The 25,307-nt window shown below is 42.2% G+C and overlaps 1 protein-coding gene across 1 annotated transcript in view; it reads right to left on the bottom strand.

The window, feature by feature from the left end:
- Positions 1-4,622: 4,622 nt before the first annotated feature.
- Positions 4,623-25,307, bottom strand: part of dip2ba (disco-interacting protein 2 homolog Ba) — a 60,249-nt gene continuing 39,564 nt past the window's right edge. Inside the window, exons 12-38 of the mRNA XM_083770117.1 lie at positions 25,006-25,115; positions 24,529-24,631; positions 23,418-23,482; positions 23,215-23,308; positions 22,769-22,888; positions 22,519-22,633; positions 22,145-22,284; positions 21,291-21,427; positions 20,567-20,647; positions 20,132-20,259; positions 19,594-19,708; positions 18,588-18,789; positions 17,771-17,883; positions 16,094-16,174; positions 15,763-15,886; positions 15,405-15,526; positions 15,102-15,213; positions 14,668-14,777; positions 14,087-14,217; positions 13,349-13,517; positions 12,893-13,063; positions 12,442-12,503; positions 11,935-11,992; positions 10,371-10,445; positions 9,737-9,911; positions 9,090-9,213; positions 4,623-8,582 (exon numbers count right to left, since the gene is read on the bottom strand). Of these exons, the coding sequence (XP_083626243.1) occupies positions 8,330-8,582; positions 9,090-9,213; positions 9,737-9,911; positions 10,371-10,445; positions 11,935-11,992; positions 12,442-12,503; positions 12,893-13,063; positions 13,349-13,517; positions 14,087-14,217; positions 14,668-14,777; positions 15,102-15,213; positions 15,405-15,526; positions 15,763-15,886; positions 16,094-16,174; positions 17,771-17,883; positions 18,588-18,789; positions 19,594-19,708; positions 20,132-20,259; positions 20,567-20,647; positions 21,291-21,427; positions 22,145-22,284; positions 22,519-22,633; positions 22,769-22,888; positions 23,215-23,308; positions 23,418-23,482; positions 24,529-24,631; positions 25,006-25,115 (3,290 nt within the window). The 3' untranslated portion in view covers positions 4,623-8,329. The remainder of the gene's footprint in view (positions 8,583-9,089; positions 9,214-9,736; positions 9,912-10,370; positions 10,446-11,934; positions 11,993-12,441; positions 12,504-12,892; positions 13,064-13,348; positions 13,518-14,086; positions 14,218-14,667; positions 14,778-15,101; positions 15,214-15,404; positions 15,527-15,762; positions 15,887-16,093; positions 16,175-17,770; positions 17,884-18,587; positions 18,790-19,593; positions 19,709-20,131; positions 20,260-20,566; positions 20,648-21,290; positions 21,428-22,144; positions 22,285-22,518; positions 22,634-22,768; positions 22,889-23,214; positions 23,309-23,417; positions 23,483-24,528; positions 24,632-25,005; positions 25,116-25,307) is intronic.

Genomic DNA, 25,307 nt, shown 5'->3' with positions numbered 1-25,307 from the left:
GATGTGTCTGAACAGAAACAGGGAAAAGGACTGTTGAGTGCCAAATTAAAATACAATGAAACAAAATGCACAAAAAAAATCACTACACTATCAAACAAAAATAACCACATGATGAATGTAAAGTGTAAAGTATGAAGTACCCCTATGGTTCCCCCTGATAAATGCTTAATAAAAGGAGATACACACAGGAACATGCCGGAATTTGATACAAAAGACTGTAGGTCTGAAAACAAACAAAGCTATATCACTGACCATGGTGGAAGGGGAAAGAAACTGATTATAGGCGATTAGGCGCACACATATTCAGGTGTTTTTATTGGCAGGTGATGGGAGATGATTGGTGGACTGATGAACTACACCTGGGTTTGAGGAAAGAAGAGTAGAGGGAAGGATAGGGATGGGACAGAGACTTGGGGTGGCGGAAAATTGTTGTAGGATTGTAGAGTAATAACAATAATGATGTATGTTGCAAAATGCAACACCTGCTTTAAATTGCCAGGGATTACAACATGAGGAATAATGTTAACACAATTGTGCAATAGCAGCATCCACCGGGACACCCCCCCCATCACCCCATCGGACCATGCCCATATGGTCAACGATCTAGATTTACGCCACTGCTCAACCATTTTAACAACTTAAATCCTATACTGAGCCCTCTATACTGTTCAACAATCAACTCCCCCCACAACATCGTGTCGCAACATGTCATATTGTGAACATAGGTCTATAGATCTGCTATTTTTGCAGAATATCAACTCCTTATGTGGCATTGTGGTACTAGCCTGGAAACCAGACAAATCTGCCATTTCAAATATTTGCCCTCAGTGATATCAGTCTGTGACACATGGCCAGGAGATGACTATCGCTGCCATTCTTCCCAATGCATCTGCATGTGATCTGGTAGTGATCTGCCAAGAAGAGCTTGTTGAAATGTTGTAAATCACACATGTGTAAATAAAGGCTCAGTGGACCATTAAGCTTCAGAAACAGATGACCCTTTGGGTTGACAATAGCTTGCCAAAGTTTAGTGAAGGTCAGAGTGATGAGATGACAAGATGTCCTTTTTATCATGTGGGAGGTGGTGGTCTGGTGGAGGGTGTCACAGAAGGTGGCGTGCGTGCGTGCATGCATGCGTGTGTGGAGAGGTGTGAGATGAGAATTTGACCTCAGCAAGACACTCAAACACTCAATTAACAACACAACATTTGAAAAAGAGTCCTTTCATTATCTGGATTAGGGAATCACTTGCACCCAAGTCTATTCAGTGGAATTGCCAGCATGTGATTCCTGCTTAATCTTGGCACTTTTAAATGTTGAATGCCTTCATCCAACCATTGATTCAGCAACGCCAAAATTATATCAAGGCAAGATCATTTAAAGAAAATTACAATTTAAAGATGACATTGGGTGTCCTGTTCCATCATGTGGCTTTGTGTGAATAATGCTTGGAAATTGTTGCAGTAGCAAGAAGAGCTATCCAAAATTGATGCTGTAACAAGGATCAACCTTCTTTAACCTTTTAACCACAAGGATGTGGATTGACTGACACCTGGTGGAAAAGAGACTTGTTTTACAGCAGCCTCAGATAAAGTAGCCTCGATACCCAGGCTTTCATTTCGTCTGCGAAAATGAAACAGCTAAAGTGACTCATTTATGTCTAGTCCTGCAGCCCGGCCAGGCTTCTTTTGTTCAAAGTGGGGTATATCGGCCTTTTTTATTGACCTGAAATGTCTATATACACACATTCATGAATCCACTTGCTGACCGGCTGTTGGCATTGAGCAATTTTTTAATAGGGGTTTATATATGTTACCATACCATTAGCCATGGTTCATGACTCTCGTATTCATACGAGAGTCATGAAGTAACTGCATCCTGTTTTTGGCGCTCGCTGCATTTACAAAATTTCCGTAGCCTATATATAAACATTCGGAATTCAAATATAAAGTACTCACAATTTGTCCCACGGGTGTTAGTTAGTTGCAGCTGCAGCGATTAGAATTTCTGCATCCCGCGTTGTTTATAAAAAGCATTTTTATCCGAGCTGTTATTTTGCCATTGGCTTTCAACTACGCGCCCCTATCGGTCGGGAGGAGGGTGGCACTCTATGTGTTCGATATAGGTAAACTGACCGCCCTGCCAATACAGGCGGACCGCGGACCACCTCTCTGCGGACCCTAGGCAAAAAAAAAAAAAAGCTCAGGCCAGGCCAGCCACAGTCAATTTCAATTCAATTGAGGCAGTGTTGCTGCAGCACAACTATACATTGTGTGTCTTATGTTAATGGAGGGAAGAAGTTAATAATATATATAACATCAGATGGTACATTTCTCATGTGAAATTGCTGCAAAGGCCCCCAAAATGTCCCCCAAGGGCCCCCAAAGTGTGATTTGGATTTGGAGTTCCACTCCGGGCCTGCACTCTGCACCCCATTATTGGTTGGTTGGAAGGGGATCTGATTTGTATAAGCTTGGCTTGACCATACTAAACGGGCATAGAGCCCCGCTCTCCGATGGACGCCGCGCATGGGACCGGACCTCGGTCTTATTCAAAAAAATATTTGTGGACCTTCATAATTTCTAGTTGAGGACCCCTGACATAGCATTTACATTTTCAAATTGGCGTGTGTAGGCCTACTATTTGAAAATGATAATGCAATGCTATTTGCTTTTTCATTTGGTCATAGAATGAGCACACCTAGAGTTGAAGCAAAAGCAAATCACATTGCATTTTCCTTTCCTTTGTATTTCCTTTCCGTACACATGCCAATTTGAAAATGAATCTACACCAAACAAGTGATCTGCAAGCTCACAACACATCACACTGCATAACTGTGTTATTCACATGGAATACATATGTAATTCCCTTTGACCTCATGGGGTCATTGAGGGAGTCACCAAGCTAGATGTGACTGTAATGCCCCTGACCAATGATTAGTGGTCAGGGTGGGCTACATGGGGGGGACCCCTTAACTTAGGTGTTTCGCCAATAGCGTCCAGGAGGGATTACCCTCCAATATGCCTACGCTCCCGGTGTGCAACTGTGGATTTCCCAAAAGAACCCCGTTTGAAAAAAGTAGCCGGGGAGCTCGGATAAAGATGATTTTTATTAAAGAACGCGGGATGCAGCAATTCTAATCGCTGGCGCTGCTACCAACTAACACCCGTGGGACAAATTGTGAGTACTTTATATTTGAAATCTGAATGTTTATATATACGGAAATCTTGTAAATGCAGCGAGCGCCAAAAACATGGCTAAGTTTCTGCATGACTGTCATGATAATCATCATGGCAGTCATGTTTCAGGGCTACCATACCATTAACATCGGTCCGTGTATTTTACGGCCATTTGAATTCTAATTTCGTATTTGACAAACAGTAGGCCTAGGCCTATTCAGAATACGGTTTGGTGTTCTGAAAACTGTTTGTCAAATATATAAATGGTAAATTAAAACATAGAATATGGTTCGTTTTCTGGATACTGTTCATTAAAAACTTAGAAATAGGTATTTGAAACAAAAATATAACCCGATTCTAGATTTTCGTTGGTGTCGTTCGAAACAGAATTAAGAATTCAAAACAAGACGCAAAATGGAGAGACTGAATGAAGGACTGTAGTTGCACTGGAAAGTGTATTTGGATGGCTGGTGCAAGGAGAAGTCACCACACTAAATATCATAACTGAAGTTGTGGACATTGAAGTGATGCACATCAGCGTCGGAGAGGAACAGGCACTGTCAGATCAGTTACGCAACTTTTGGGAAATCGAATCCCTTGGAATCCACATGAAAGAAATGCATTCTGAGAAGGAAGACATGGCAGTGTAGCCTATCCCAAGCCGTGCATGCCTATTCCCACTATAGGCTAAGGAAGAAATGCCACTTGACAGTTTTCAAGTCAGCCTCATGGTGGCGCTACAACAGGCCAAGTTGCGTCTCTGTCTCTCTCACACACACACACACACACACACACACACACACACACACACACACACACACACACACACACACACACACACACACACACACACACACACACACAATGACAAACCCAAACAAACATGTATAAATTACTCCTAAACATTTTGCCAAACATCACACACTCTCCTATCCTCCTGGTGGAGACCTGTGCCCAGAAGGGCTAGTTAATTTCTGCATCTCTTAGGGCCCATTTAACCATATAATGGCAAAAATGGCAGATCTGCAAGTTCAGTGTCTTGAACGAGATGTGCTGTGAGTTTGCATATTGCTGTCTGCTGTTGCACAGTGAAGTATAAACAAGGCTTTAGGAGTCATTTTTAGAATCCTCCTCCTCAGGAGCATATCCACGGATATCCCAAGCCGTGCATATATTTCAAATCAAAGCATAACATTTCAAATTGATTTATTTAACCACTTAAAATATATATTTTATACTTACCAATCATACTACCATACAACCATAGAGTATACTGCAAAAATAGTGAATTCATGATTTTATATTGTTTAATTAATATGATTAACCACTGCACCCCTCATGACAACCAAGAGCCAAGAGAATGTAGCCAAATTGCAAAAAAAGGACAACGAATTCTGACAAAGCTTTTTATTATTTTACATGAAACACATCCAATGACAGCATGACAGTGTTTTGTCAAGTAGACGTACGTTTTATTTTTGTTTTCAGAGTTAGACATTTTTGCACCATTGACTGTTTCAGGATGTCTTTGATGCAGCTCAACTATGCATAGTGTACAGACCTTAATTGAGGTATACATTTCGGGCCCTTGAGTTTTGGTAAGAAAAGATCCTAATTTCATTACCTCACAGATACAATACATTGTGCTTGGTATTCTTACTTTGGAGGCTAGTCATATCTTCAATCCTACACCACATTACAAGTTCAAAAACTTGGCAGAAATAAATTAATAGAAATGTCAGCCATGTCATGTTTGACCATGGATAGAATTTTGTTAAAGGGATAGTTCAGATTTTTTAAACTTAAGCTGTATGAAATACTTGCCATTAATATAGTGGTTGGAACTGTATTAATTGATTGCCTGAGTTCCGTGGTGGGAGTTCTGCTCTGCTTTTGGTCAATATTAAGTAGTTCCGGTCATTTTGTAAGGGGCACTTTCACGCAGTGAAAGTAAATGAATTCACAAAACTAACGTCATTTGAATTGTTGACCTATTTGAAAAATATTAGCGCAACTTTCATTCAACTTTGACCCCTCTATCACATGGAACTATTTTTGGGCATAGTGATATGGACACAAAAAACATAGTTCTGTGTGATAGAGGGGTAAAAAATTAACGAAAGTTGCACTAATATTTTAGAAATAGGTCAACAACAGAAATTACGTTAGTTTTGTGGATTAATTTACTTTTAATGCGTGGCCCCCTGTGCCCATCACAAAATGACCGGAACTACTTAATATTCACCAAAACCAGAGCAGAACTCCCACCACAGGACTCGGGCAATCAATTAATAGTTGCAACCACTATATTAATGGCAAGTATTTCATACAGCTTAAGTTAAAAAAATCTGAACTATCCCTTTAAGATGCATAGCGATTATACTGTTGAGTATACGCCATTGATGGTCGTTTGGTGACGGCGGTCTGCAACTGCTGTAATACATGGCAGTGAGTGTAATTAATAAAAATACAAATCAGAAAATGAATAGAATTAACTAATGACTTCACACAAATGAAGACATTATTTCAAAAGGGGTACGGTGGTCTGTCAGTGTCATTTGCCAGTATCTGAAATTAAAATCTTCCTTTGTCAATAGCACCAATATCTTATTGAATAGGCTTCAAGGCCAGCGTGAAATTATAAAACTTTATTAAAAGTTGGAGTGAAACAGTAGCAACAAAGCAAATACCACATTAGGTCAAAAGCTTCACTTACAATTTATGAATACTTCAACTTTACTCAAAAGAAGGACTCTTGTAGCCTACTTAGCAAATGTTTGTCGTGGAAGTAGTCAAACTACCTCTACAAACAAATGTTTTGTAAAAGTTGCGCAGTTTCTAAGAAAGAGAACTTCAAGAATTACTGATGAACCCATACAGAATATATTAATATGCTTTGATTTGAATGTAAAGAATAAAAATACAGTGGGGGCGACATAAAAAAGAAGCTGGCTTTAGGAATAAAATTTGTTCCAATATTTTGGGATCTTAAAAAAAACAAAAACAAAAACAAGCTTTTAGCACCAGAAAACCAGCTCACTCCAATGCTTCCAGGCAAACACACTCACACATGTAAAATGATATTGGTGAATATGCACATTATGACCTGCCAAGATATTTGATATCACTTTTTGTTTAGCAATGTGATATTATTAAGTTAATGATGCAGAAAAATGCTGTCAAGTATGAAAATTATCAGTCAAGTTTTATCAACAAGTTATTTTCAATGTACACATTAACACCAGTGATACAGCATTTGACCTCTAAAACAGTTTACAGACAACATCCACACACCCTCTTATACAGCCTCACTTTTCTATGGAAAGAGGATTCTAGCACATGGGGCTTTGTTAACAGTTACCTTGATTATTTTTGCTAAGACATGATTTTCTTCAGTTGCATGTGATGGATTTCAATTGTAATGATAAAAAAAATGATAAAAATAGGACTATCAACCCAAGAAAACATGAAATGCCTCCCCCTCCCCCAAAAACCTGTGCTTTTGAGTGATAAAGGGGTATTTTGATTCCTCATGTAAAAATGCTGGAATACACACACACACACACACACACACACACACACACACACACACACACACACACACACACACACACACACACACAAATGAAACCTTTGTTAAAAAAATAAAAACAAAAAGTATTGAAGTTCCACAGGTTTTAATAAGGCAAGGTTTTGTCCTCATCTTTATATCCGATTTTCTAGAAACTCACCAGTCCATGATCAGAAATGTCATGCTTCACAATGGCGCAATATAAAGGCACTGACTTGCCTTCTTATAAACCTACACTTACCCCAAATCAACTGTGAGCAGACTTGTTATTTAATGAGAAAAGCACTTTGCTTCACCATGGGAAACTACACAAGACAAATTGTACATAGTTAACAGTACAAGTCAGGAGAAAATGTTGTTACTGTATGCAGTGAACTCCTGCTTGAAAGTTAGCAATGACCTTTTAAATCAACTTCCATGGGACTTCAAATGTCTTACTGTACAAAATAATACAGTAGATACGGTATCAAGGCCTAGATGGTGACATTGATACCAATGCCAATTAGCATACATACCTTTAGCAATAGTAGGTATAACTTTTAGACTCAATTTGACAAATGGTGCAATTAGGAATTTTAATATTCACTAGTATTAGTATACAATCATAACTATATAATGCACCAACTGCTACATTAGAATACCAAGGAAATTTGCTTCCGTTCATCGGCGAGACCTTTGCTCATCTATTATGCAGGTTGCATATTTATGAAGCTAGTTTTTCACATTCCACCCCAACAAAAGATTCAAGTTGTGTAACATTTTTGCCACTATGACTGGCAATAACATACTGTATGTAAGCTATCGGAGGTGGAGAGTTAAAACAACGGTGCACCAAGTAGGAAGGACATGTATGTCGATACTGCCTTTAAGGCAGGTGCAGACTTTGTCTGAGCGAGACGAACTTTATGGTGGCACAGTAACACTGACGTGGGTTTTTGATGCTTTGAGGCGCAGCGAAGGTAGGGTCAGGGGTCATGCCACCCCCCTCAGAGGAGGACAGGACAACTAATGGACTCTGAGGTGGAAGGACTTAAAGTGCATTGGGGAAGGTTCCAGCTCCTCTCGGAGGTTGCAGGGTTCTGTCCTGCCTTCAGGGATAGCCGGGAACAAACCAAGGGAGAGAGGGATGGAGGGAAACAGGCTATGCTACCAACAAAGGAATGGTATGATGGTAGATAATGAAACGTAAAAGAAAAACAACTCTGTTGTTTCACTGTGGTGAAACTATGTAACCAACAATGTCTGATCAAAATAAAATTGTTCAATGGACGTTCGAGGGAGACGCAGGAGGCATGAAATAGGCTAACTTCCTCCGGTTGAGCGATGTGGCCCCTTGTCAAGAGGAGAGAACAGACTTTTTTTTTGTAATTATCCACGTGAAACAACCTCAGTGACTCTGGATTGCAGAATGAAGCAAGTTGAGGAATGGCACTGAGGCTGAATCCACATTCAATCATGTACTTTCCCCAAGATACGAGTTCGTCTGCATGTGGGGGTTGCAACAGTTTGTTCTTCTCTTCCACCCACTCCATCTTCCTCGTGGCAATTATCTTTTCAACAAGAGTCAAGAGAATGGTGTTCACATGTTGTAGGCCACATAGATGGGGTCCAGTTGGTCTGCCAGGAAGGAATCTCGCAGATGCATTCTCTGCTTCTCTCCCCGAGAGTTGATGGGTATGACCCCAGGGTCCACGATCACCACCACCCCCACAATAAGGTGGTGTTCTTCCAGGACCACGTTGGTAACCAGGGGCACCAGGTCCAAGGCCTCCTGCTCCGAACCACTCAGCTCTGCCACCACCACCAACAGGTTGGTCCATGTAAACACTGCACTGTAAACAGATGCAGATACACATTTACATTGTTGGTAAATATATATGACTACAGGATTTATTACTAAAACTGTAAAACAAGGAACTCAGTGATTCTCAGAGTGTGTCGTTGGGGGCCCCCACAGCAAAAGTATTTAATTAGCATCACAATCCATTTGAGCACTTTATCCACTTATATTGATAGATCTACAAGCTGACAAAGTGTCAGTTTGTACGTGCTGCGAGCTGGTACATCTTCTATTTTAGTATTCTTTTAATTCATATTTGTATTATATCGTCTCTCCCGGGGGTCCTTGGCACAAACCCTTTTCAGATGGGGGTCCACAACCACATACATATCAATTTGGTGGTCCTTGACTTGAAAAAGTTTGAGAAGTACTGAAAATGTAGCTAACTCTTGCTAGCCGTGCCTGAATTAACTAAATTAACTCTGGTTACTCAAGTTGTGCATGCTAAATGATCCGGTTAGTTGTGCACGGTCCAAGCTAAATGAACAGGAAGCCTTACCTCTCCGCAATGCTGCGGTGGGCTCGGGACACGGAGGTCTCGATGTCTATGGGGTGGTAGCGCAGCCCCCTGAGCTCCAACGTCTCATCCAGAGAGCCCACCACAAACAGGGCATCATGGCGATCTGGGAGGACGAGTGGGAAAAGTGACGGGTATATTTGGTATTTTTATTTTTTACTGTCACATACAAGACACTGTAAAATCCTCGGTGGTAATTTATCCATCTGTGCACAAATGTAACCAAATAGGTCCATAGTTAACCCACCTTCCACTTCTTCTTTTTTTATAGCAAAAAATGAAAATAAATGTAACTTTTCTTGCATTCTTGCCTAAAATTACATGCCCAAAGGGGCGCCAGGTTAAAAGTGGTGGAGATCTAACAGTTTACAGTTTGTCTTTTGGTTGTTTTTACTGTATCTCATGCTGTCACAGCCTAAATATGTACAAGAAATTAATTATAAATGTAACCACTTGAACTCTATATACTTAGTTGTACGTCAAATACAGAAAATAGCCGATATATAAGCTCTGTGAGCTTTTAGATCCGATAGTGTCACCAATGTTCACCTATGTGTTACATTCCCAGAATCGGGGCGCTAGAGTTCATGTGGTTAAACAATTGAGTAATTTATGAAGCGTTCTCTCACCTCCGCTAGCGTCCAGGAGCTCAGTCCTCTTGACGAAGCCCAGGCAGCCTGTCCTAGCCCACAGGGTGTGGGGTTCCCCAAAGCTGAGTCTGGTGTTGAAGTGGTCTGCCTGGAGGCTCTCCTCGCCATAGATGGTGTAGTAGCCACTGGCACAGTGAGGGCTGTTCACCCAGATCTGAAGATATGAAGAGACAGGAAACTGATCCTGTGAACCTAAAACAACTATGTCTCATGTAGCCGTACAACTATTCCACAATCTCCTAATGCTATATAGAGTCTGGAACTACACCTCCCAAAATCTGAGTAAGAAAGGAAACAATGAAAATTGTGGGAGGCAACAGTCTGGCTACGCAAGGCTGTGTAAATCCACTAGCTATCCAAGTAATTACGATAGTGGAATCTCAAGAAATAAGTTTCCAATTGAGAACAAAGATAATGTTAAGCGAAGCTAAAATCTGAAAATAAAAGCGTCTGTCAACCATTACTTTTAGAGCAATATTATCATCAAGAGCCTGCAAGTTCAGTTGTATGTGTGTGTGTGTGTACTGTGTACGCGTGCTGTGCTCGTGTGCACCAATACAGTGAATCATCAACAGACCAAATATAAATTGTTGACATGTATCTGTCCACTCACCTCCCCAAGGTGGGAATCCCCCAGAGGCCCTCTGGTCTCTGGGTTGACAATGATCACCTTCACTCCTGGTAGGATCTGAAGGGACAGCAAAGAGGGTCATGTTTCACTCATAGCAAATCAATACATCTTGATAGTGGACTCATCTGATGCCCGCCCCCCCCCCCCCACACCACCTTTCTCTGTAAATACACCTTATGATTCTACTGAGCTTTATATCCCATATGTTTCACATTGTATTTGCGGTGTATTCTATTATACTAGAGCGGTGCCCATTGGGCACTGGCCTACTTGGAACAATGCAAGTTGGAAATGCATGCACCCATTTATTATGTCTGTGTCCCTTTTATGCCCATATATGGAGTTATTTGTCAGGCATGCCCAAATTCTATGGAGTCCATGCAGATGTCAGAACATTATTGTGATGTCAGAACAAGCAAGCTCCATATATGGATATCTAGGGGTGATCAGGTGTGATCAATTGGCTAATTTGGGCCCTGTCCAGACCCTGGGCAGGGGACCTGTCCAGACCCTGGGCAGGGGACCTGTCCAGACCCTGGGCAGGGGACCTGTCCAGACCCTGGGCAGGGGACCTGTCCAGACCCTGGGCAGGGGACCTGTCCAGAGCCTGGGCAGAGGCTTTTGTGCTGGTTCTGGGCCACTGCATTCCCTGTGGTGGTATGGAACGTGTGTGTCAAATTTGAAGTCGGTGGGGCGAACGATTCTTGAGTTACATGGATTACAGACCTACATACACACATACAGAGACGTGGTGCATTTATAGATAGATCATGTATTACGGATGAATCGAGTACAATGGACACAATGGAAACAATCCCCATCCATCCCTATCCAAAAGACGAAGTTTATTGATATGAAAACCGATCGCATCGCTCTACAGCCTAGGAGCGCCTGTTGTGCAATACTCGATGTTGCACAACAGTGGGACGTCATCGAAAATGTTCCCCCCCTGTTTAGCTGATGACAACGGAAATCTTAAAACGTTAATAACTCACAATCTAAATCATCCCATCCAATTCTAAGAAAAGATCCTGTGTTGGACGGCCCCCCGCTGTCCAGTCACTAGTCGTGTTAGATTTAATGCCTCCCGTTGTTGTCGATCGCCTTTAGAGTGTTTTGGCTACATTTAGCTGCTCCAGCCACATCCGGTATAACTTCCGGTCCGTCGGTAAAAGTGCTCTGTTGCTATAAATCGATTGGGTGCTATGATTTAATGGATTAAATAACCCCGGGCAATCAGAGTGTTAATAAAGCAATCAATTTATCAATACAGTTAGCATTGCTTTTATAAAAACTTTTAGGATGAGGTGTCCTTATGGGAGAGAAACGCAAATTTGAGTGTTGTTGGTGCCATGATCTCACTATGTAGCAGGATCTGGGTTTGTGTTGTTGGTGCCATGATCTCACTATGTAGCAGGATCTGGGTTTGTGTTGTTGGTGCCATGATCTCACTATGTAGTAGCAGGGTCTGAGTTTGTGTTGTTGGTGCCATGATCTCACTATGTAGCTTGCTATGTAGGTCAATGCTGAAGAGCCTACTACTTACGGTGCCCGACTCCATGAGTGGAAGACTCTGTGGTGCCCCTCGTTCCACCAGCCTCACCCTGAAGAAGACAAATAACACAGTCTGATTGATCTCACATGTACAGTATGCTGTTCATAATCTTAGTCTACGAGTCCATGGGTGAATTCCACCCATGAATTCTGTTTTCATACTGCACCCAAACAGCTGTGATGTCCTGGCAGCTAGAATAGTGTAGCTCTTATCTCCCTTTTTGTTTCCGTCTTATGAACATTTTCGTAATTTCACCATTAAGCAATTTCATCAAGTAGAACTGCAGTAAATGTGAGGTGCAGTTTGTGACACTATGACCATTGGTGTTTAGTCTGTGTAATGTTGGTACATACATACATACATACATACTGTATTAATGACTGGGTGTCTGATATGATTGGATGGTTTCCAGTCTCTTATTTTCCAACTTTGTTCATAAAAACAATAGTTCAATAGCTTAAGAAATGCCATGGATTACTTCTCAGAATTTCAGCGTACCTGTCATGTCGTAGAGACTTCATGTCAACATAGACAGTAGAAGGGTCGGGTCCAGATGTACCCTGATGAAAAGAAGGAAAAATAATTAAATCATGTTGGTACGTGACAAGCCTTAACCCCGGGGTCCCCCAGGGTTACTTGGTCTGCTCCTATTTTCTCGTTACACCGAATATTTTAGCTAAAAATAGCCGACCTACAAGCTAGCGTCCCAGAGTAGGGACCTGTGTGTGTCAGATAGAAAAATGGATAAACTACAAAGTTAACCATGATTCCACTTTTCAGTAATTCTATGGTAAGAGTTAACTGGAATCATCAAGACAGAAAATAAAATAAAAATTACACAGGATCAACCTTATTATAACCTAGGTACATGTTGAAAATCATTTAATAATAGATATCTAATCACACGTGCGTGTGTGTGTGTGTGTGTGTGCATGCATGTGTAGCCAACCTGCATGCAGATGGCCAGATTGACCCTGGAGCCAAAGGCAGTGCTGACAGCACGGGGCGACAGACCCAGATCTTTGAAGAGCTTGGAGAAGGCCTGTGTGAGGGTCAGACGTGGTCTCTCTTCTGCTACCACCACACAGCTACGCACGCATGACAGGTTCAAACCTCGTGCCTGGAGAACACACACACACACACACACACACACACACACACACAAACGTTATTCATGCATCAGAATGTTAAATGCATTAAGCTTGATGCCGATGTTTGTTACCTTCAAAACTAATTGTTACACTCCTGCTTAACACTATGTATTACATGATAATTACAGAAATAAGGACAACGTAACTTGAAAGGCTGCATCACATGAAAGGTGATGAGTGATTGCCTTTGTTTGCGTGTGTCCACCTGTGCATGCATTTGTGTGTATGCATTTGCATGCATGAGTGGTCCTCACCTTCAACATCTCCGTCTGTGTGCCCAGGCCTTTAGTGCAGAGCTCCATGACGGAATAGGAGCAGAAAGTGTCTCTGATCTTGTACTGACTGAGCGTGGTCAGCCACAGAGGCAGGGAGCTCTCCAGCTCCAGTGGAGGTATAAGGATGGACTGGTGACCTGAGTAAACACTGTCACAACAACACAGCTCTTTGACAACATGTGGGGCCAAATGCAACTCAGTGCAGATATACACCTTAAAAAAACATAGCGGTCAATGTGAGCATGTGTGTCTATCAGACTGTGTCTTAGAGAAGGAATTCAATTGTGGGTGTGTATTATGCAGTGTGTGCGCTGTGTATCTATGCCAGTGATCCACAGCACCCCAGAGCTACTTTATAGTTTAACCTTACATGTATTTCATATTACGTTATGCAAATATGCAATCTTCCCTCTACTAACATACATTGTTGTCAATTGGAAAACTTGAGAGAATATCTGTTTCCATTAGGACAGATTGAACATAACTTTAAAATGACGTTTAAATAACCTATTGTGGGGTGAAGAGATTTGATGTAGACTGAAGAAGACCAAGTACAGTGAAACTCGGGTCTGATTTAATAAGTCAAATATTATCGAAGGATTCTGCGGCACCCTTGGACTTGCGTCACGGCACCCTAGGGTGCCACTGCGCCCACTTGAGAAGCCCTGATCTATGCATCTGTGTGTGTGTGTGTGTGTGTGTGTGTGTGTGTGTTACCTGGAGAGGCACCACAGGACAAAGCCCAGGCCACAGTACGGGTCCAGGCAGATGGCTATTTGGCGAGAGGAGTAGAGCTCACACTGAAGCTTAATGGAGCGACAGAGTGTGCTGATTGCAGCGTGGGACATCTGACGAGACACATGCAAATGACACACACCATTACCTGGTGACAAACACTGCCATCACATGGCCTCAAGCAGAAGTTGCTTCTTCCTAATGATTCAGAGTTGGCATCCTGTGCCATGAGTTATGTACGTATGGTTTAACCCATTTTGGGCGGGAACCCCTTTTGGTGTTAGCGTTATGTTATGCTTTAGCTATTATATATATAGCGCGCCACCGAGTGGCACGCTATATAAACATAGCTTTTTCAGAAACTGTCATTTTCAAACAGACATTTTTAGAATCTGATCTCAGGTCAAAATGGGTTAAATAATTCACTGATGCAAATAATGCCTCATGAAATAACTCAAATCCTTGTGGTTTCTGTTTAGTTTCCTTGTGGTTGGGCAGCACCCAAACAGAAGTGTTTAGTTTCCTTGTGGTTGGGCAGCACCCAAACAGAAGTGTGGGTTTACCTTCACTCCCGTAAGCATTCCTGTAGTGGACACACTGAAGTCCAGGTAGGCCAGCATCTCGGCTGTGGGAGGCTTGTAGAGCTGGGGAGGTCGCTTCCTGGGCAGGTCATCTGGTAAGAGGGGAGGACAACGATGCATTTATATAAGACTACCAAATAAACTCTACTTTCACTGTCAGCTCAGTGAATTGGATCTTTACAATAGGAAAGCGACACCCATACAGTAGTTGTTAACGGCACAGTAAGGTGCCTGTAGAGTGTACAATTTATTGGTGTAAACAATAGTTATTATTATCTCATCCCACTCAAAACAGTTCTACTTTCATTCTGAATAACAGGGACACATTGGATATATTGTTGTATTCTGAATGAGACAACAAGACAACTGTATCTTAATGGACTTTTGCCTAAAGACAGTATTATAGTGTCCAGTACCTGTATCTATGATAGTGGGCCATGTCTTCACATTGACACTGGCTGCAGCTTCCCTGGACCTGAGGATCCTCATGAGAGGCTGAGTGGTGAGGATGCAGGCTGCTTTGCTCACCTGTAACGCAAACACACATGCTTTTTAGTAATATTATAAGTATAAATATCTCAAAACCAAAGCGAAGAACCACATGTGACGATCCAAACTATTATGAAACATTACAAACCAGACACTTTATTTTACTAAAACTATGTGTCTTTGTCTTTATCTATGTGTCATCACTGTGGGGTGTGGGACTGTACACTCACATCGATGATCATGCGGACAGTAGGGAGGGTGGCAGCCAGGTTCTGTGGGTGAGGTGGCCTGACCGTCACAGGTATGACCCCCGCATACAGACAGCCGTAGAAGGCAGCTATCAGGTCGATACCTACAGTAGGAGTAAGTACAGACAATAAATTAGGTAGAGGTGGGGTGGGGATTGACTTCGAATTAATGACAGAGATGAACCAATAGGGAGAATTTCAATCATTTAGGTAGGATATACAGATATGTCAGGTCAACAGCTGGCTGTATAAGCTTTGTTGGATACAAACAAGTTGATATTCTATTTGTGAACATGTCTGGCTGTCTATTTCAGACAGTCTGTATGCCCAGACAACTCACCAGGAGGATAGAGAAGCACCACATTGTCTCCAGTGTTAAGGCCTCCCCTCTCCATCAGGACAGCAGTGATCTTCTCTGCTCTCTTGTGTAGCTGCACGCATGTGGCAGTGCACACTGCTACCCCCTACAGGACAAACAGAGAACGTGCAGGTAGAAAGCAGCTTAAATTAGAAAGGGGAACCACAGAGCGAATATCTCCACCAGGCAGGATTGACTGGGCTGTGCAAGTTGTGGGTTGCGGGCATCAGGACCCAAGGAAGCTAGCATGATTGTGTGTGTGTGTGTGTGTGTGTGTGTGTGTGTGTGTGTGTGTGTGTGTGTGTGTGTGTACCTTTGCATTGAGCAGCACATACAGCACATGATCTGGGTCGGTTTGTGCTCTCCACTGCAGGGATTCAGATAAGAACTGGTGCTGAGAATAAAACAGAGACAGTGTATGTCAACACATGTGTACCTAGTGTAAGCTAAACAATTTCAGACAAGCTAGCTACCTTCATTTCTTTTAAACCGAGGGATATGCATACACCTTGGCCAAGCTAGGAAAGGTTCAAGTGTGTTGTTTCCATCTAACCTAAAACAAATAAATACATTTCATTTAATGTTAACATAGGTTCTGCAAAGAAGATCCTTTTTTTAAAGTTTGATGTCATTAAAACCTAATACATCAGATGGCATTACAAGTGCTTATCCTTAGCTAGTAGGATGTGTGGGAAATGAATACGAATCCAGGGTACATTAAAACAACAGTAGGGAGCAAGGGGCAAGTCAACAGTTGGCAGCACAATACTGTACATAAAAAACTGTACTGAGGACAGAAACATACGCAGCAGTTGCCACATCATTTTGCTTCTGGCTGACATTGCCTTCCGTGCCACTCACTCTCAATCAGGGAAGCTGTGCCCTGGTAGAGAGACCAGCAGACCACTGACCAAGCCATGCTAGGCATGGAAGCCCAACAGCACAAACAGCAAGCAGGGGTGCACACAAATGTACGTATGTTCAGCCCGGGCAGCTAGTGTGGCGGTCCGGGGCACCTATAGGGTGCTAATGCATTCTGACAGCGTGTCGCGGGTTCGACTCCCGATCCCAACGACCTTTGCTGCGTGTCACTCCCCATCTCTCTTTCCCCATTTCCTGTCAGTCTACTCTCTAGTCTACCCCCCAAAAGTTATCTCACTTGTTAAATGGCTAAACATGGTGGGTAGCAGGGCAAAATAAATTGGTGGAAATTTTGCTCAGCGCTGCCATTGCCTTGGCATCGCCAGAGACAGCACCTCTGTCATTGTAACTGTTTTTTACCTAACTACTGCTATAGCCTTTTCTCAGCAAGTGAACAAGGTATTAGGATTGGAAGGCTAATGCTTAATGGCAGCGCCACTGTGCCATCTGGTTTAGCAGGGGTTTTGGGAGTTATTTAGCACAGTTCCGTGTGCGTCACAGAAGGAGGCGTCGCCAATTGTGTGTGATATAATATTCGGGAGTCAAAGTCAGTTTGTGTGTGAACCCCTACTGAACAGGAAGCCAGCCTGGGGAAGTCATCTTAGAGGTTTAGAACAAGTCACACTGTGTGAAATTGTGTCACTTCTACAAAGTAGCACATTAGCATCAGCAGCAGCAAGACTCCCACAACCATCATCAACCTTACCATCATGATGGGCCACATACAAAGCTATGGCCCGCCCCGAGGAGGACAGGACAGAGTCAGGACAATAACACAATCAATGACTTGAAATAACTCACTAGTTATGTTTTACCTTCTTGACTGCTACAGTAAAATGTTGTACCATGTCTAGTATATTTATGATACATTTATTGATTATGGCATTAATTTAGTGTTAGTGTGTATATATAATACATACACATACTGTACATACACAGTATAATATACACATTTTATTTACTATAATCTAGCATACTATATAATATAATCAGCATCACAGATATGAAATGCATTGGATTATATACAGTATTGTCAGTCATTCAATGAAACCCAGTGCCTGTACTGTACCTTTCTGATTAGATCTTGATCCTCGATCGTGCCCAGCTCTCTTCCTGCTGCCTGAGCCATCCTCTTCCCTGCCACCAGGTTTCCCACCATGATGGAAGCTGGACCTACACCCACTGCACACACCACAGAACGGAGGAGTATGGTTAGGATATAGGAATGGAATGGAGCCGTGCAAATGACTACCCAATATATCGTCGTTGTTGTCCCGTGTGGAAACCTTGTATGACTAAAACAGTTACTTTTCTGGAAAGGTTCCAAGATCTGATACTAGTAGTTATTTAGTCACAACATGCTCTTGTTAAATACTTTTCATTGGTTCAGTATTCATAAAACCCACACACAGATTTAACCACTTATACCTGAAATGTGGGTTTCTTTTGTATCTTGTCTATTTTTGCTACTGTTGTGTGACACTGTGATATGACAAAGTAGGGCATTCATTTATTAAAAAAGAAAGAAAAACAAATATGGAAATATGGAGATACAAGATTTCCATAAAAAAATATATATATATTCGGTCCTTAATGCTTCAATTTCTAAACTGAAGATGTTAAAACAGGATGAAGGCCACCTGAGGCGAAAGCATGTTCTCTTGATTACTAACATGTTTTATTAAAGATTTTCTTTTTGACATTCTGAATGTAGCTAGTTTTTTTGTTTAGTTTTTTACTGTATTTTGATGCTGTGCAGAATCCCTGTCATCCCTATCAAGCCATCTACAGTAATTTGCTAATTAAATCATAGTAGGCTTACATCATATTACATACAGATCATAATGAGAACATCATCCCATGTTAATGGGCCCACTCTGCCTTACCGGGCTGTTTCTGCCGTGGTTTGGGTAGGTTGGTAACACAGGTGTGAGGGCACAGGAGGATGTTACAGGGGTGCAGGTTGCCCTCCAGGAAGTTCTGCTTGGTCTCACAGATGTGGATGCCCCCCAGCGGGGTCTTTGGGAGGGTGTTGGCGGGGACGAGTGCCAGACAGTACAGGCCAACCTGGTGAATGCTGTCGATGGCCTACGTAGAAAAAAAAGTTATTATCAGTCTAAATGAAGAACAGCATGAAGACGGACATCTCAGTGTTGCCCCAAGAAATTATTTCAGGCCTGGTGGCGCATACTGAAAACCTCCTAAACAGTTGCAGCACGCCGGATGGCATATTGGCACAACACCCAGTCTGCAGATAAAATATTTGAATTAAAAATAATTCACATTATATTTAAGACTTTGTGTTCTTTCTTTGGCATACAAAATGGGATTTTGTTGGCCTGGAGGGGGTTCTTATTGGTCTCGTGGCACACCAGGCCTGTACAATAACTGGGAGAAACACTGGATCTACCGCATAATACACGCATGTACATTTTATTACAAACAAATAATTAGAGTTGTCTTTAGAATATATATACTATATATGCACATAGGTGAAATTCGTCCTTTGCTATAACAACTAGTAGCAGTGAGCAGCCAATCCGGCACTTGGAGAGTAATTCGGGGTTAAGAAACAATTGCGCTTCCTCTGAATGCCTTTCTGTTTAGGCAGCTATAAGTATATATAATATATATAACTAGGTTCAAATATCAAGTGGTAAAATGAAGGATGCAAGACTGGCTCAGATAAAGATTCTTGTTTATTCACAACACTTGACAACTTTCGGCCTCAGCCTGCCTCAGAGCAGACAAAATTAAACCATCCATCCATCTTCAACCACTTATCCGGAGTCGGGTCGCGGGGCAAGCAATAAAATGAACCCATAGTAAATTAAACTGTTGAAGTTTACTATTATATTTATTAATAGTAATACTATGATTAATTAATATTACCTGTAGTACTCGGCTCATCCACTGGAAGCTGTCCTCCTCGCTGGCGTCTGGCCGCTGTTCGGCCACAATCACTATCCTCTCATCATAGAACACAGTCACCGAGAACACAGCGATCCTGAGCAACAGACAACAGCCGCAATTACACACAGTACAGTCTTCTTTTACATGGATGATCACCGGAGAACAATATCATATCGGTCCTATGGAAACGTTTTGTTTCATTTTGAATATTATACTGTTTGTGAAAATGGTCACGCATCAACATTGATTTAGTTTCCCAGTTAATGGAGATAAAACACTTTCACCACGGCATCCCTTTTTTGGGCATGGGATTATAGACGTTATAAAACATTCAGAACCCGTCAACACATCATGGGCTTGTACATTATACTATATACCGTGTATATATACACACCATAACATAATTGGTCAATTTAGGTGTATTCAGACTTCTGTAGACATTACACACGTGACACACACTAACATAGAACAATATTCAGGAACACACACACAGGCAACGATGGAGTGGTTCTCTCACCTCCCCCTGTAAACGGTTTTAACCGGCTCCACTGCCAGCGCCGTGGCTACCAGATCATCAGCGTTGTGCCGTCGCCCGCTCACCATCAGCAGCCCTTCATTCTTCCCCACTACAAACACCAGACTGCCCTGTGTGTGTGTGTGTGTGTGTGTGTGTGTGTGTGTGTGTGTGTGTGTGTGTGGGGGGGGGGGGGGGTATAGTCAGAAACAACACTACAATCATGTACAAAAGTGCCGTTTAAGTGATTATTCAGACAAATTAATTTGATAGATTAAAAAATATATATATCTTAGATTTGTTTTTGTAAAAAAAAGGATAAAACAAATCCGCTTGATTATTAACAATTATAATTTAATATAGAATTGACAGAATAATCGTTAAGAAAATAATAAGCCCTGTGTGATTGTGTGTGATCTGCATATACGCATAACTTACAGGTCCTACAAAGCCAAGCAAGCCAGTGCGGGTGAAGGGGATCTCTCCAATAGGTGCTCCAGCCTGGTTTACAGGGATCACCTATAGATTCACAGTGAGATAGGAACTCTAAATCAACTCACACAACTGTTAACGTTATCTAGATTCATACACACAGATTTCACTGTCACAAATAGAAGTCCGAGTCAGCAAGGTTACTTTATGGGTAAAAACAAGCGAAGATCAATCCTGTTTTGACGGTCTGCCAGGTTTTCTGAACTCATTCCAATAAATGTACCAATAAATAACTCATTATGTCCATTGCATTTTATACAGCCCCCTGTGGCTGGATAAAAACACAGTTTTCACTACTTGCATCACATTTTATGAGGCTGTTAAAGCTTATGAGGTAAATTATGTGATGATTTGCTTAAATCAAACATTTTAACTTAACAGAAATATGCTTCATAAAGTGTTATCAATGCTTTCTGAAGCTTCCACACAAACTGATAAGACAAATACTACAAAATTCATAGTGCCATCTTGTTGACACTCATTAATTGAATTAAAATTTACAATAAGAGATCAACATTTATTTTTTGTGTTCCACATCCATGGGAACAGTAATATAGAAAAGATGACACGTGTAGCTACCCTTCCACTATATCTGTTCTTGCAGAGCTCTTGCTTGCATGGCCATTCATTCAGGAACTACACACAGACACACCACATCAGAAAATCTGACCTCAAATGTGTTCTTGGTAACGCCTGGCAGGCCGTAGTACATGGTGCCCCCCGCCCGCGAGTTGATGACAATCTCCCCTATCTCGTCTGTCTTACACAGCTGGGGCGGCCCGTCTGGTTTCACGATACACATCAGAGCTGCAACAGAAACACATACACAGGCCATAAGAGTGGTAAACACATATCATCAGCTGTATGAAGCTGATTGAAGCAGTAACAGATACTTGGAATGTAACATTAAAGTGCAAAACACACTGCTGGGGAACGGCATGCACCAAAACAACCCCTACAATGGTGGCACAAGACGTGAGGCGTCACCGCCTCTGAATTCCTTTTTGGTGTGCATTCAGGTACCCGTGGGCATGCCAATTATGCTGCTCCCATAGAAGATTCCCAACCTGCCGTCTAATCGGTTGTGACTAGACCAGCTGTATGTTATTGTTGAGGCACAATGAATGAGAGATTAATAGTTAAAATGGAGAAATTCGCAGAGTTGTATGGCACACAATGCCGCCGTTATCAAAACATTCCGAAAGAAGAGAATGACTGGCGAGCCACAGCTCTGGAGATTGGCTCCTCACTTGAGGATCAAGTTTCCTGGAATAACCACGAAAACAAAACAAATGCCACACACTGAGTGTATTCTCACTGGTGTTCTCTGTGCAACTCGCTAACTTTTGTTGCTAGGGACACCACTTCACGAGCGTCAATGATGTGCTGCTGCACTGGCAGTGTGCTTTGCACTTAACAGCTAAACCCAGTGCTTCCGCACTGTGGGGAACAACTGAAGTGTGTGTTTGTGTGTGTGTGTGTGTGTGTGTCTCTCTCTCAAAGAGACAAAGCATAGCAGCTGACCTCCAGGCATGACGTGGCCTACATCCTGTACAGTGAGGGCAGAATTCTTGTCCTCTGTGTTGACCCTGATTACACCGTGGCTCAGACCCCCCATGGACAGGATGGCCCTGGCTGGAAGAGGTGCCCCACGTGCACCAGGCCTGAATAGGAGGCAAGAAACACAGGTGACAGGGTGAGGAAATAGAACAAAGCAGTACATATTTCAAACATTTGTTTTGCACTAAACATCTGCACTGTCTCTTCTCCCTCCTAATACGGTATGTTTTCATGACGTTTGAAGCAGGTATGTTTTGGCCCACATTTCAGTACTTCTGTACACCCAGCTATTATTGGCATTGTTTCTTGATTTCTTTCTGCGTGCCTCAAAGCATCACCTGCGTATGGCTACAGTCAGGGCCTCAGGAGAGGAAGCACATGGACAGATGACCTCAGGTTTTAGACCGTGGGACTGGAACACATTCAGGAAGGCATCGCATGATGACACAGACCCTAACAGTTCACAAAAGACATAAATGAAAGAAAGGATCATTTTCAATACATAGTCATAGAATCATATGCAAATGTATACAATACTGTATAAAATACAGTAGTAGTGCATTGGCTAAAAAGGGATTAGGAACTCACATGGGTTGGCTCCATCAGCCACTATGAGCATGCGTATGGATGATAAGTTGGTGTCCTTCTGTTCTCTGTGGGCCATCATGGCCCAGTGCAGGTCACGGCACTTTACCAAGGCCACGCGTGCTACAGGAAGACAAGTGGGACATGTCACGCCATTTCATTGAGTTTTATTTTCCTTGTCAATTCTGGAACATTGTTTGTTATGCTGTTTTCGTCCTTGTTGAGTTTCATTGTCATTTAGTTTGTTGTTAAAAATTCAGTTGTGTTCTTGTGTCAGTTCTTTCTTTTTTTTAAAGTCTGTATAACCTCTTTCTCTCCTTCCTGTATGCTATCATGCTATTATGATTCTATCATTCCTGTAGTCTATCATTTTGATAACCGGTAGTAATAAAAAATAAATAACCAATGAATCAAGTGCTGCTTTAGAAGCGAGGTGTGGAAATAATAACCTTTGTGAAGGTGGACTCTCTGCACCCAGGACATTGGACAGGCTTTCATGACAGCGTATGGCACTGTGATGGTATGAATTCTGTTCATCACACTCTGTAAATGACACACATTTCATCAGAGAGGTAGTGAAAGAGAAGTGGAAGTTGTCTGGATACGTGGATAATATGTGACATACATTTCCTTTTGCGACAAATCAACTCACCGTTAAGACACCATGCCACATGCCCATGTCCTTCTTACAGTCCAGCACGTTAACCAGTGTTTCTCCTGAGATGACACACGTGTGCCGTGAGGGGCAAGGACACACACGGACACACACACACACACACACACGGACACACACACACACACACACACACACACACACACACACACACACACACACACACACACACACACACACACACACACGTGTTACGGAGGATGTGTGCACTCTCATATCACACTGTAATTCTTTGTATGTACAACTCTTCTAATCCAAGTGGGGGAAAAACACTTGACTATTCCAGGTTGAATACATAGCCCGTCTGAATACTTTCCCATTTAGATCATTCTCCTAGGCCTGCATGACTCTCCCTCTCTCTCGGGAGTCAATCTTCACAAGACAAGCAGCTAAAGTGCCCATTGTTTATGCACTGCTAGTACGAGGGGTTGGCTTTGGGTGGTAGCAGGTAGACTGGATAGATAAATAAATGATTGGACATGGCCTTCAGTGAAAGGGTCTTGTGCCGATGAGCTCAGGAGATGAGAGCTCATGAATTATTCAGTCTAGACCTGCTTTTTAGACATCAGCCTCGATTCTTCTCCAGCTCAGCAAGCTGATGAACTCCATGTAACCTACAGCCAATGCAATGTACTGAACATGTGAACAGTAGATTCTTACACTTTAAGGCTTTATGGATATATGTTGTGAGATTGTAGATCTGCATTTTTTGGCATCCCAAAATAGGGATGCCAGGTAAGAAAGTCGTTAAACATTCTAGAAATATTCTTAAGAATGTAATTTTAATTAAATTTGTATTATATATTTTTATGCTAATGTTTTTTGTTTTGTTTCAATTTCCCTCTCCAACATACTATTGGTCCGACACCCTACCCAAAACCCTAACCTAACCCTAACTGCAAGCACGGCCCAACGCATGTCGGAACAACACATTGTCTGAAGCGACAGGTGATTTCCGCATGTCAGACCAGGACCTTTGGTTTGTCGGATCTGTGTGTGCATCCCCTTTGAAAACCTGTGCTCTACATACATCTATATGAAATGGCAATAATATGACAATGTGCAGCCATTTAATGTGTCGTGTTCTCACCTTCACAGTAGTTACAAGCCTGGGTGAGGGCCTGACAGTGGGTCAACATGGAGATCTTAGACACAGCAACTCCCATGACTGTGCCCTCTTTACTGGCCTTGTACTGGAAGACAGATAAACACACAGCCATGGATTAAAGCAAAAGAAAAAAGGGGCAAAAAATAAAAAAGGAAACTGAAAGGTTTTGTTACACCAAGTCTGATTTGTGAAACCTCGTGAAAGGACACCTCCATGCTAGCATTCAGATTTCTGAATAATTTTCACAATAATAATAATAAATAATAACAATATGCATGTGCAAAAATATATGAATGTCTGTATTTCACGTATCAACTTCAAGAACTGTCCGACCGACTCGAAACATGATTACCTAATTATCTGGTGACTGAAAACAACATAACAATATGTTATATTCCAGCTGGAAGGAGGGCTCACATTTTGAGACATAGAGACATTTGAGAAATTGAGACTGCTCACCTCTATGTAGGCAGTGTCGGTGTTGGCGGTGGGGATGTGGGGCTGCCAGTCTTTGGAGGGTTTGGTCAGGTACTTTGTGTCAGTCACCACCCACTTCATCCTGGGCCAACCTGCAGATCATAAACCACAGCGTCAGCACCCCCATCACACTCTTTATACAGTCTGTAGACAGCAAACTGGCCCAGCTCTTTATTGCGACCTCAAACCCTTAGATCTCTATATATGGAGCCGACCTGTTCTGACATTCCATATGTTGACCCTCCCCACCCGTCCTTCCTCTTCGATGTCTCCCTTTTGACTGA

The sequence above is a fragment of the Protomyctophum parallelum genome (genome assembly GCF_964188405.1).
Source record: "Protomyctophum parallelum genome assembly, chromosome: 7".
Classification (NCBI taxonomy): Eukaryota; Metazoa; Chordata; class Actinopteri; order Myctophiformes; family Myctophidae; genus Protomyctophum; species Protomyctophum parallelum.
Note: the sequence above shows the minus strand (reverse complement) of the source record. Positions and strands in the feature narration are given on the sequence as shown.